The sequence below is a fragment of the Nannospalax galili genome, unplaced genomic scaffold (assembly GCF_000622305.1).
Source record: "Nannospalax galili isolate Female #2095 unplaced genomic scaffold, S.galili_v1.0 scaffold529, whole genome shotgun sequence".
Taxonomy (NCBI): domain Eukaryota; kingdom Metazoa; phylum Chordata; class Mammalia; order Rodentia; family Spalacidae; genus Nannospalax; species Nannospalax galili.
In genome coordinates, this window is record NW_008360309.1 from 1910130 (window position 1) to 1922937 (window position 12808).

Sequence of the window (12808 nt, forward strand, 5' to 3'; positions counted from 1 at the left end):
ATTTTCCCTGCCCAGAAGGGAATCTGCCCCATGTGTTCCTTTGCTAATAAACCCTATTTTGATGGAGTTTTAGCTGTGCCTCAGTGCCTCGTCATCCATTCGCTCCTTCTCTGCCAACTTTTTACCTATCAAGAAAGATCAGAAGTCCAGTGATCAAGGCCCACCTTTAGGGCTCAGGGGGTAAAGATGCTTGTCACCAAGCATGCAGACTTGAGTTAATCCCCTGGACCTACATGGTGGAAGAAGAGGATCTGCTAGATTTAGGAGAGCAGAAAAAGGAAGGAGTTTAAAGTTTAGAAGTAAGAGTCAGAGCCAGACCTGCCGCAGGCAAGGAGTGTGTTCTCTTTTATTGTAAGAACATGGCAAAGGGCTGAAGCATCTGTGGAAAACGGGCATCTGCAAGGAAAGGCAGAGCAATCTGGACTTACATAGGAACTCTGTTGGACGCAGCTGCAGGAACTTGCTCAGTGTCAGTGTCCTTGGGTAATTGAGATCATTGAGATTCTTCCTCCTGAGATTATTTCCTCAGTATGAGCAGGCAAGTTATCTTATGGCACAAAAAGGAGATTAAGTCAGCCCAGTAAACAGTCTCTTGTCAGCCCAGGAAGTGACCAGTTGATAAGGTTTGAGCAAAGGCCAAGCCACCAATTTGAACCATTTGGCCACATTGAGGAATTTATGTCCATATGGCTTCCTTCAAGGAAGTTTTTGGCTCTCCTGCAATTCACACATTCTATCAAAATCGACTCTGGAAAGTTCTCCTCTGACCTTCCATGTGTTCCCTAACTGTCCCCCCAAATAAATAAATGTAATTAAAAAAAAAAAAAAGCCTCTCATAGTGGCATACATCTTTAATCCCAGCACTGACCAGGAAGAGGCAGAAAAAAAAAAAAAAAAAAAAAAAAAAAAAAGGGAAAAAAATAGGCAAACACTACCAACTGAGCTACTTCTTCCCCTCTACCCCCCACGCTGAAGATTGAACCTCAGACCTTGTGCATACCAGTCAGGGCTTTGCTGCTGCTAAGCTACACATGAAGCTCCTAGAAGGACTATTTTATTATGATTATTATTTTTTTATTGGTGTCGGGAGGGTGTGCTTGTTGGAGGTCAGAGTCGGACTTCCACCATGTGGGTCTCAGGGATGGAACTCATCAGGTTTGATGGCAAGCCCCTTTACCTTCTGAGTCATTTCACTGACTTTGGATGTATATATGAGGTGTGTGTGTGTGTGTGTGTGTGTGTGTGTGTGTGTGTGTGTGTGTAACAGGGTCTCCCTGTAGCCCCAGCTGGCCTGGAACTATGTAGACCAGGTTGGCTTGGATCTCAGAGATCCACCTGCTTCTGTCTCCAGAGTGCTGAGATTAAAGACCACTTCGCCGGCCCAGGGTCATTTTTATTTGCTAAACTTGCCACCAGTACCCAGTGCCCTCTAAGGAGTTTGTATGGTGAAGGGTGTGTGGGGCGGAAAGGGCAGGAAGCATGTCTCTGGCCCTGAAAAGTGGCACAACAGCTGGGGTCAGGCAGCACCTGCTAATTATTCGCATTCAGGGTTGAGGTGTCTGAGCTATTGTTCCCAGGAATCTCCCCCACCCAGGCCCTCCCTCTCCCTGCATTTGCCCAGGTCATATTCCACGCGGAGGAAACTGATGCTTGGGAGGCCGAGGGTGGAGAGGAAGGTGGAGAATGCACCTTTTCCTTGCGGGCGGGGACGAACAGCAGAGACCAAGTGGGCAGGCGAGATTGAAATGCAGAAACCGTACGGGCGGGGTCGGGAAGCAGAAAGCCAGGCGGGCGGGCACGATTGAGGAGCCGCGTGTGACGCGAGGGCTGGGGACCGAGACTCGAGGTTCGGCTCGGGCGGGGACGAGAAGCAAGGGAAGCGCGGGGACGGCGACCGGCGCGGGCGGGCGCGGCCTTTGTCTCCTCCTTCCGCACGTTCGGCAGTGGTTCCCGCGGCCCCCCGGCGCCCGGGCGTCCCGTAGCCCCTGACCTGCCGTGTCCTCGCCATGACCGAGGCGGCCTCGGGCGCCGGGGGCGCGACCCTGGAGGGGGAGCGAGGCAAGAGGCCTCCGCCCGAGGGCGAGTCTGCGGCTCCTTCGTCCGGAGTCTTGGGTACGTGAGCATCTGATGGCACGGTGGCAGGTGCACCGGTGCGCTCGCGCTGCTCGGGGCGGAGGATTGAGGGCACGCGTCCTGGGGCTGGCGTTGGGCCCGGGGACCGCTCCTCATGGCACTGCGGCTGCGGCCGGGAGCACAGGATTGGAGTGATGCATCTGCACTGGGGGTCCCAGGACACACCCCTCTGACAGCCTGGCACCCGGTACCGGAAGACTCCTGGACAGGGATGCGGGGTGGGGGCATAGAATCCCATGGTCCTGGGTTCGAAGTCGACCTGGGCTGGGTGACCTTGGGCGCTTGACTTAAACTCTCCAGGCCTCAGTTTGGTGACCTGTGAAATGGGGGTGAGGCCCGCACCAGTCTTGCGGCTGCTTTAAGGACGGCAAGGGAGAAGGGAGAAGTACTCAGGGCTGCTGTGGGCGCCCCATTGATTGTGGTTTGGGAGGCGGAGCTGTGCCTCAACCATGAGTAAGATTTCTAAGGAGGGACCTAGGGGGAAGGGCCTGGCTATAGCAAGGGAGAGAGGAAAGCCTGCCAGGCCTGGAGAGCTTGGATGAGTATAGAGTCTGAATCTCCCGAGTGGCCTGATCCCCGCTTGCCCCCCCCCCCAGATAAACTGTTCGGGAAGAGACTCCTGCAGGCCGGTCGCTACCTGGTGTCCCACAAGGCCTGGATGAAGACGGTGCCCACTGAGGACTGCGACGTACTCCTGACCTTCGCAGGTACCCACTCCCGCCTGCCCTGCGCCCCGGGATGCTGAGCTGGCCCTCGTGGGCCCCCCTCGAGGCAAGAGCATTGGTCCCTGTGCCCCTTGGCAGACACCACGGATGACCACACGCTGCTGTGGCTGCTGAACCATGTCCGCGTGGGCATCCCCGAGCTGATCGTGCAGGTTCGCCACCACCGCCACACGCGCGCCTACGCCTTCTTCGTCACCGCCACCTATGAGAGGCGAGTCCCCTGCCTCCACTCGCAGGCCCTGCCTCCCAGATCCCTGCCTCTCAAGTGCCGGCCTTTCCTTGGTCCCTAACCTGTGGCTCCACCGCACCGTCCTTAGCTCCTGGATGGTTGGGCTGGCGTCCTTCCTGTGAACCCACTGTCTCCTGTCCACCCCGCAGCCTGCTCCGTGGGGCTGATGAGCTGGGCCTGCGCAAGGCCGTGAAGGCCGAGTTCGGCGGGGGCACCCGCAGCTTCTCCTGCGAAGAGGACTTCATCTATGAGAACGTGGAGAATGAGCTTCGCTTCTTCACTTCGCAGGTGAGCACTCGTGTCCCGCGTGTCTGCATTGGGGGCTGCCAGGATGCAGGCATGTCCCTGCAGATGTAGGCTCACAGCCAGGGGTGCAGGTCCACACCTGGGGGTGCAAGATCACACCTTGGGGGTTCAGGATCACACCCATGGATGCAGGCTCACACCCGGGGGTGCAGGTCCACGGGGGGGGGGAGTGCAGGATCACACCCATGGAAGCAGACTCACACCTGTCAATACAGGTTCACACCGGGAGCTGCAGGCTCACACCTGTAGATACAGGTTCACACCCAGGGGTGCAGGCTCACACCCTGGAGGTGCAGGCTCACACTCCAGGATGCAGGCCCAACCTGAGGATGCAGGCTCACACACCCACTTCCCCAACAGGAGCGGCAGAGCATCATAAGGTTTTGGCTTCAGAACCTACGAGCCAAGCAGGGGGAAGCCCTGCACAACGTGCGCTTCCTGGAGGACCAGCCAATCAGTGAGCAGAGCTGGGCCCACCCTCCAATCATAGGCAGACAGTGGGAGAGCCTCTGAGAGGATAGCCTATGGGCACAGGAGGGCGGAGCCTGTAGCCAATCATTCAGCGTCTAGGAAAGAGTTGGACAACCAAAGAGCTCAGTGGGCGTGGCCTCCATTGGCCAGGGTGGGTGGGCGTGTCCTTCGCGGCTGGGCGGGGCAGGGCTTACTCTAGCCTGTCCAGGTGAGTCTTTTCTGGGTCTGAAGGAAGGTGCGGACAGGACCCTGGACAGCGCCCCACGTGTCCCTGGGGGACCTTTCCTCTCTGGAAAACTGCTGTTACAAAACAAGTTCACCTTTCAATACCAGCCTGTGTCATTTCTTAGATGTTCAGGGCAAGAAAGGAGGCTAAATTTTAAAATACAGTTGGTGGCGCGGTGGTACATGCCTATCATCTCCAGGCCTTGGAAGGCTGAGGTTGAGAGATTGTTAGTTCAAGACTGGCCTGCCTGGGCTGCACAGTGAAACTCCTGTCACAAAAACAAAAACCAAAACCTCCTGGCTTCCAGCCAGACCCTGACCCTCAAATCCACCTTCTGAGTGCTGGGACAGCAGGTTTATTGTAGTACTGGCAACGGAACTTTGGGCTTTGTTCGTACTAGGCAAGCACTGTACCAACTGAGCTACAAACACTCTAATAATTGAGTCACATCCCCAGCCTTCCGTTTAAACCCCTTCTTGTTTTTTTTTTGTTTTTTTGTCTTTTTGATGCAGGGTCTCCCTGTAGCCCCAGCTGACCTGGAACTCACTATGTAGACCGGGCTGGCCTTGAACTCACAGAGATCCGCCTGCCTCTGCCTCCCAAGTGCTGGGACTACAGGCATGTGCCACCACACCCGGCTAAACCCCTTCTTGTTTAAAAACAAGCAAAAGCTATGACTTTGGTGGACTGTCTGGGCTGGTTGGATGGTCCAGGGGCAGGGTCACTCTTCCTCCTCTCCCTGCAGTCCCTGAGCTGGCCGCCCGAGGTATCATCCAGCAGGTGTTTCCAGTCCATGAACAACGTATCCTGAATCGTCTCATGAAGTCTTGGGTGCAGGCCGTGTGTGAAAACCAGCCTTTAGGTGTGGCTCTGGGGCTGGGGAGTGAGTTAGGGTCCCAAGACTTACTTGGAGGTGACCAAGAACCCCTGTCCCCTGGCAGATGATATCTGTGACTATTTTGGGGTGAAGATTGCCATGTATTTTGCCTGGCTGGGCTTCTACACATCAGCGATGGTGTACCCGGCTGTCTTTGGTTCTGTTCTGTACACATTCACCGAAGCCGATCAGGTACTGGGAAGGAGCTGGGCCAGGAGCAGGACTGCTCTAGAGGTGCCTCCATGAGCCAGCTGGGTCTCTGAGTGGCTCTTCTCTGTGACCCCCTGCCCCAGACAAGCCGGGATGTTTCCTGTGTGGTCTTCGCTCTCTTCAATGTAATCTGGTCGACGCTATTCTTGGAGGAGTGGAAACGGAGGGGGGCAGAGCTGGCCTACAAATGGGGGACACTGGACTCACCCGGGGAAGCTGTGGAGGAGCCACGGCCCCAGTTCAGGGTCAGTCGGGGACTGAGGCCAGGGATTCCAGGGGCGCGGGGGTAAAAGAGAGAAAAGAGTGGCTGGGGAATGGGAGTGGGGACAGGTGAGTGGTAGCTGGGGATGTGGAGGAAGGCAGGAGGCAACATCAGAGGGAGTGTACCAGCCACCAGAGGCTTTTATGCTCAAAGCATAAAAGGGAAGGGTGGGAAACTGGATTTGAGGGCTGGGAATTGTGCACTGTAGTGGATGTTTGTGAAGAAAAAGGTGTGGCAGAGGGAAATTGGTTGTAGGATTCAGAAGTGGGCATGGCCACCAGGCTTAGGGGAGCCGTACCCCTTTCCTCTCTAGGGTGTTCGCCGCATCAGCCCCATTACCCAGGCTGAGGAGTTCTACTACCCTCCCTGGAAGCGCCTGCTTTTCCAGCTGCTGGTCAGCCTGCCCCTGTGCCTGGCCTGCCTGGCTTGTGTCTTCATACTCATGCTTGGCTGCTTCCAGCTGCAGGTGACCCATCCCCCTGGCTCTCCCCTGGTCCCTGCCTGCCAGGCACATGGCCCAGCTCCAGCCCACTGAGCCACCAGCCTCATCTTGTATCTTCCAGGAGCTGGTCCTGAGTGTGAAGGGCCTGCCCCGCCTGGCTCGCTTCCTACCCAAGGTGGTGCTGGCCCTGCTCGTCAGCGTGAGTGCAGAGGGCTACAAAAAGTTGGCTGTGTGGCTTAACGACATGGGTATGATGGGGAGGCCTGTGTGATAGGGGAGGTCTCTGTTGTCCCTGGGGACACCCAGCTGCCCTTGGGGCGGGGCAGGATGGCCCTCATTCACCTCCTTGGTCCCTAGAGAATTACCGGCTAGAGAGTGCCTATGAGAAACATCTGATCATCAAAGTCGTCTTGGTGAGTGACCAACAAGGGCTGAAGCAAGAGGACAGGCAAGGGGAGGGGTGATGGAGGGACACAGGGGTGACCCCATCACCTGCCCTGCCCTCCACAGTTCCAGTTTGTCAACTCCTACTTGAGTCTCTTTTACATCGGTTTCTACCTCAAAGACATGGACCGGCTGAAGGAGGTGAGGGTCAGTCACCACCGCAGGGCAGAGCCCAGGCCGCCTGGGGATAGACCCTGTGTGTGGGTCCACGGGCTCTGCAGCCCCCCCTCCTCTATCCTTCTCTCCTTTCTGTCCGTCTGTCCGTGCGTTCTCTGCCTGTCGTTCCCCTCTCCCATCTGTCCGTCGGTCCCTCCACAGCTCCTGCTAGTCCTGTCCCTGTCCCAGAGCCTCGAGTGGCAGCTGCGGGCGGTGCTGGTCCCGCTCGTGGCCCTCCGGTTCCGCCTGCTCCTCCTGTCCCTCCAGGGTCTCCTGCTCGCAGCCCGGGCCAAAGTATGGGCAGGTGGCGAGCCTCCCCAAGGCGGGGTGAAGCCAGGGTGGGCAACCTGGCTGTGCTGGGGTGGGGCACACCAAGCTGAGGGCGCATGTGCAAGAAGAGCCCCCCCTCCCCCCGTGCAGGCTAGGGGGCCGCACCCAGGCGCCCCTAGCGCCTGCTGAAGCCTTGGCTGAGTGGAGATTCTCGTGTCCGTCCCAGCCTGCCCGCAGGTGTGTGTGGCGTGTGCATCAGGGCTGAGTCCCGGGCTCGGTGTGTGCGCAGGGCCATCCAGGGGACGCAGGAGCCAGCGGGACGGGTTGTTCCTGGGTGCCCGGCCTCGCCCACTCCCACCGGCCTCTCTCCGCTCGCAGATGCTGGCCACCCTGCTCATCACCCGCCAGCTGCTGCAGAACATTCGAGAAGTGCTGCAGCCGCACCTGTACCACCGGCTGGGCCGCGGGCAGCTGGGTCTGCGCGCAGTTTGGGAGCTGGCCCGGGCCCTACTGGGCCTGCTGAGCCTACGCCGTAATGCACCGCGACGATACCCTGAAGCCCAGGCGGATGAAGGCGGTACCCGGAGCCACAGGTGTCTGGGCGGAGGCTGTGGAGCACCCGAGGAAGAGGAGGAGGAGACCACGGTGGAGCCGAGGCCGGCCGGGGAAGGTGGGGAGGTCGGGGATGGGCCTCGGGGTGGCAAGGAGGAGGAGGAGGAGGAGGAAGAGGAGGAGGAAGAAGAGGAGGACGAGGAGGAGGAGGGCGAGGAAGGAGGCCTCCTGGACTGCGGGCTACGGCTCAAGAAGGTCAGCTTTGCAGAGCGGAGCGCTGGCCAACGCAGGCCAGGCCCAGAGGCCCTCCTGGAGGAGGGCAGCCCCACCATGGTGGAGAAAGGGCTGGAGCCGGGGGTGTTCACACTGGCCGAGGACGACGAGCCCGAGGGGCTTCCCGGCAGTTCTGAGCTGGAGCCCCCCACCATCTTGCTCCGCCGCGCGGGCGGTGAGGGCCGAGACCACGGCCCTGATGGAGGCCGAGACCCTGACGCTGGTTCCGGAGACACAGCAGGCAGACAGAAAAGGCAGAACAGGTCATCTTGGATCGACCCACCTGAGGAGGAGCATTCACCTCAGCTCACACAGGCCGAGCTGGAGAGCTGCATGAGGAAGTATGAGGTCAGAAAGCCCTGTCATCTCAGTACTGAGAGCCCAGGGCCAGCCTGAACTACATGAGACCCTGTCTCAAAACATAAATAGTGCTGGAGAGGTGGCTCAGTAGTTTAAAAAGCTTACTGCCCTATCAGAGGACTGGAGTTCAGATCCCTGCACCTGTGTCAGGCAGTTCATAAATGCCTGTAACTCCAGCTCCAAGGGATCCTATAACCTCTTCTGGCCTCTGTGGGCAGCACACATACCCATGAACACACACACACAAAAGAACACTCAAATAAAATTTAAAACAAATAAGAATAGCTGGCAAGATGGCTTAGTGGGTAAAGGCACTTGCCCCCAAGCTTGATGCCTGAATTCAATCCCTGTGACCCACGTGGTGGAAGGAGAGAACTGACTTCCAAAAGCTGTCTCACCTCCATGTGTGTGGCATGCATACAGAGCCCTCCCCCCACAATGACACCAAAGATTAACCTTGGCCTCCATACACACGTACATCCTGCACACACACACACACACACACACACACACACACACACACACACAAACATGTACACACACACCAAGCAAACAAAATGTTCCAAACCAGAAAGTACAAACTCAAGAGAGTGTATGATAGTGGGGACAGGTGCACAGTCTGCCGATGGAGGTGGTCCATGTGAACAGGCATCAGTTAGCATGGTGGGATCAAGGCCTGAGCTTGGAGTCAGAGGCTCCTGGACTTGTGAAGGCTGCAGCTGTGGATGGGGAGAAAGCCCGGGTTTAGCTGGATGACCAGAGGGACATGTTTCGTGTCTGACGTGGCTCATCTGCCCTCAGGACACATTCCAGGACTACCAGGAAATGTTCGTGCAGTTTGGCTATATCGTCCTCTTCTCCTCTGCGTTCCCACTGGCTGCACTGTGTGCCCTGGTCAACAACCTGATCGAGATCCGCAGTGATGCCTTCAAGCTGTGCACTGGCCTGCAGCGGCCGTTTGGCCAGCGTGTAGAGAGCATAGGCCAGTGGCAGGTGGGCTAGCTGGATGGGGGGTGCTGGGAGGACACAGTGGACTGTTGGCTAGGCCTGCCCCTGAGCTTCCTGCTTTCCTGCAGAAGGTCATGGAAGCCATGGGCGTGCTGGCCATCGTGGTGAACTGCTACCTCATTGGCCAGTGTGGCCAGCTGCAGCGCCTCTTCCCCTGGCTGAGCCCTGAGGCTGCCATTGTGTCTGTGGTTGTGCTGGAGGTAGGACTGGTGACCTGGACAGAAGTTGGGTGGTAAGAGTACTTTCCAGAGCCTGAAGCCCCTCTGTCCCCCACAGCACTTCGCTCTGCTTGTCAAGTATCTCATTCACGCCGCCATCCCGGACATCCCAGGCTGGGTGGCTGAGGAGATGGCCAAACTGGAGTACCAGCGGCGGGAGGCCTTCAAGGTATGGGCCGGGGCTGGTCTCAGGTCCACATGCACTCCAAGAGGGAACTCCCTGTGGCTGAGTCTTAGTGAAAACTAGGAGGCTGCATAGAATCCTGAGGACACAGTCCCCCCGCCCAGGGGTTTTGCACCCAAAGATTCCACCACTTGTGAATTGAAAACATTCAGAAGTCAGTTGCACCTGTCAGCTGTGGCTCATGCCTGTCGTCCTGCACTGGGGAGGTGAAGGCAGGAGGATCAGGGATTCAAGGCTAGCCTGGGCTACCTGACATGCTCTTGCAAAAATCAAAGACAAATTTAATCTGCTTTGAATGTGTACAGAATTCAGTCTCCTCCTCCTGCCCCTCCTGTTCTCCTTTCACCCCTCCTCCTCTTCTTCCTCCTTTTCCTGTTTCTCCTCCTCCTCTCTTCTTGGAGAGGTCTTATGAAGCTTATGCTGGGCTGGAACTTGCAATGCCCATGCCTCAGCCTTAGGACGACAGGCATGCACCACCACACCTGATTTTTTTCCTTATTTTTTAATATTTTATTTATTTATTTTTTAATTTTTAGTCTTTTTGAGACAGGGTTTCCCTGTAGCCCCAGCTGTCCTGGCACTTACTATGTAGACCAGGCTGGCCTCGAACTCACAAAGATCCACCTGCCTCTGCCTCCCGAGTGCTGGGATCAAAGGCGTACACCACCACGTCCGGCGATTTATTTTTTATTTTATGTGTATGAATATATTGCCTGCATGTAGTTAAGTGCACCTGCGTTGTGCAATGTCAGCAGAGATCAGAAGAAAGTGTTGGATCCCCTGTAACTGGAGTTACTAATGGTCATTAGTTGCCAAGTGGGTGCTGGGAATTGAATCAGGATCCTTTGCAGAGTAGCCAGTGCTCTTAACCGTTGAGCCATTTATTTTTGAGACAGGTCTCTGTTATGTAGCCCAGGCTTAGGACTCCTAGGCCCAAGGATCCATCCTGTGCAAACCAGGGAGGACCATACCTAGGGCTCACAAGAACCAGATTATTGGTTTCTCAGAATGTTCAGTCAGGACTCAAGAATGTTTAGTGGTTTCCAGGCCTGGCGGTGCATGCCTTTAATCCCAGCACCTGGGAGGCAGAGGCAGGCGGATCTCTGTGAGTTCAAGGCCAGTCTGGTCTACATATCAAGTTCCAGGCCAGCTGGGGCTACAGGGAGACCCTGTCTCAAAAAGACCAAAAAAAAAAAAAAAAAGGTTAATGGTTAAGAGCACAGTTTGGTCCCCAGCACCCAAATCAGGTGGCTCACAACCACCTGTAACTCCAACTCCAGGGAATCAAATGCTCTCTTCATACATTACACTCACATTTACAAACTTTACTCACCCACCCAAACACACATAATTAAAAAAAAAAGAAAGAAAGAAAAAGAACGTTCTATCATTCACCAGCCTACAGGGGCACCTCTTCAAAACTCCTGTGCAGTCTTTGGTCCCAGGACTCAGGAGGCAGAGTAGGAAAGCTTTTTACCCCTGACCCATACCCCTAGCCCCTCACTGGAGGGTTCTATACAGGGGCTCTTCCACTGAGCCACTCCCAAATGAATGGGTGGTGGCTTATGATCTGGGCACTGGGGAAGCTGAGGTTGGAGGATTGAGATTTTGAGGCCACCCTGTGCAACACAGTGAAACCTTGCCTCAAAACAACGACGTCCTAAGATGTGGCTGCTGCTGCTCTGAGCTGTTATAGTAGCTCTGCTCCAGAACTGTCACTAAACAGCAGGCCCAGCATTAGTTTACACTGTCCCAGTTCTAAGGCACCAGCTGATTTACACTGGGAACTTTTTTGTTGTTGTTTTGTGTTTTTGAGACAGGGTCTCCCTGTAGCCCTAGCTGGCTTGGAAGTGGCTATGTAGATCAGGCTGGCCTTGAACTTACAGAGATTCACTTGCCTCTGCCTGCGGAGTGCTGGGATTAAAGGTGTGCGCCATCTAGCCCAGCAGTGAACTTTATGAGTATTATGGTTGCATGCATAAGTGCACCTGTGTCCTGCAGTGCCCGAGGAGGACAGAAGAGGGCATCGGATCCCCTAGAACTGGAGTTACTGTTAGCCTATGGGTGCTGGGATTCGAACCTGGGTCTTCTGCAAGAACAGCCAGTGCTCTTAATTGCTGAGCCGTCTCTTCAGCCAACTTTGACGAAATTTCCAGAAAGAAGCAACGTGGGTCGAGGTTCAGATGGTGCCCAGTAAGGGGCTTAGATTGCTCCCTAGTCCAGGACTGGGTCCAGGGAATCAGGTGGTGTTTAATAAGAATTTGGATCTCTCCCACTTTTCTAGAGAGAGCCAGCGTAGGTCTAGGTATTCAGTTGATGCTTAGTATTTGGGTCACCCCATGAAGCCCTGGCATCTGTGTGGGGATGCAGAGGGCCTCCAGTGTGTGTTCTAACTCATTCCTGTGGAGCCTGGGCATCCGAGCGGCATGCAGGTGGTGCCCACCGCGCGCTGTCCCTGCAGAGGCACGAGCGCCAGGCGCAGCATCACTTCCAGCAGCAGCAGCGGCGGCGGCGCGAGGAGGAGGAGCGGCAGCGCCACGCAGAGCACCACGCGCGGCGGGAGCGCGACGCTACCGGCCGGGAGGAGGCGCGAGCGGAGGGCTCCGGCCCGGACCCCGGGGCGCCCGACAAGGCGGCGGCCAAGACCAAGGGTGGCGAGCGACCCCGGAGGCCCGGCTCGTTGCTGGCGCCCAACCACGTGCTGCGCCTGAAGCAGATCATCCCGCTGCAGAGCAAGTTCCTGTCGGCGCCCGCGGGCTCTGCAGCGCCACGCCCCGCGTCGGCGCAGTCGCCCACGGGGGACACGCGGCTGCCGGCCTTCCTCAGCTTCAAGTTCCTCAAGTCGCCCGAGACGCGGCGAGAGCCGGAACGCAGCCACTCGCCACCCAAGGCCACCAAGCTGTTCACCTTCGGCGGAGCGCGAGCGGAGCCCGGGACCAACGGGGCGCCGGGTGTGGGCGGCGCAGGCGCGGCGGGCGCAGGGGGCGCAGCCGTCCGTGCGCAGAAGAGCGCGTCCGGGGAGGAGGCCGCAGTGGAGGAGCTGGAAGCTGCGCGGCCAGAGGAGGAAGGCTCAGGTCACAGGCTTTAACTCGGGGGCGGGGGGACGCGGGTGGGGGACCCCGTGCCCTGCTCGCCCTCCTGGGAGATCCCCGGGTGCCCCGAGCGCCCACGCCCAGCTCTCTATGCAAAGCCCGCTGCCAGGCAGGGCCGGGCGCACGGCACTCACAGCCTTCCCGCCCGGGGCGGCCTCTGTGGCAGCCTCGGCTCCCGGGTGGGTGGCGGCCCCGAGCCCCGGGCAGCTGCCCCCGCCATTCTCGCGATCCGAAGCAATAAGGCCGCCGGGTGCCTGGGGCCGGGAGGGGCAGCCGCGCGTGGCCCGACGGGGCGACAGGCTCCCCGGAACCGCCCTCTCCCTCCGCAGGGCCCGCGCCTGGCCCCCGCGCCCGCTGCAGCCGGAGCCCC

At 57.6% G+C, this 12808-nt stretch overlaps 1 protein-coding gene across 1 annotated transcript in view; it reads left to right on the forward strand.

The window, feature by feature from the left end:
• Positions 1 to 1776: 1776 nt before the first annotated feature.
• Ano8 (anoctamin 8) overlaps positions 1777 to 12808 on the forward strand; it is an 11298-nt gene continuing 266 nt past the window's right edge. Inside the window, exons 1-19 of the mRNA XM_029559371.1 lie at positions 1777 to 2112; positions 2730 to 2840; positions 2937 to 3069; positions 3237 to 3375; positions 3754 to 3850; positions 4836 to 4952; positions 5032 to 5159; positions 5261 to 5422; positions 5753 to 5905; positions 6003 to 6129; positions 6239 to 6294; positions 6392 to 6466; positions 6644 to 6775; positions 7130 to 7924; positions 8738 to 8929; positions 9013 to 9144; positions 9221 to 9331; positions 11808 to 12420; positions 12768 to 12803. Of these exons, the coding sequence (XP_029415231.1) occupies positions 2007 to 2112; positions 2730 to 2840; positions 2937 to 3069; positions 3237 to 3375; positions 3754 to 3850; positions 4836 to 4952; positions 5032 to 5159; positions 5261 to 5422; positions 5753 to 5905; positions 6003 to 6129; positions 6239 to 6294; positions 6392 to 6466; positions 6644 to 6775; positions 7130 to 7924; positions 8738 to 8929; positions 9013 to 9144; positions 9221 to 9331; positions 11808 to 12420; positions 12768 to 12803 (3415 nt within the window). The 5' untranslated portion in view covers positions 1777 to 2006. The remainder of the gene's footprint in view (positions 2113 to 2729; positions 2841 to 2936; positions 3070 to 3236; positions 3376 to 3753; positions 3851 to 4835; positions 4953 to 5031; positions 5160 to 5260; positions 5423 to 5752; positions 5906 to 6002; positions 6130 to 6238; positions 6295 to 6391; positions 6467 to 6643; positions 6776 to 7129; positions 7925 to 8737; positions 8930 to 9012; positions 9145 to 9220; positions 9332 to 11807; positions 12421 to 12767; positions 12804 to 12808) is intronic.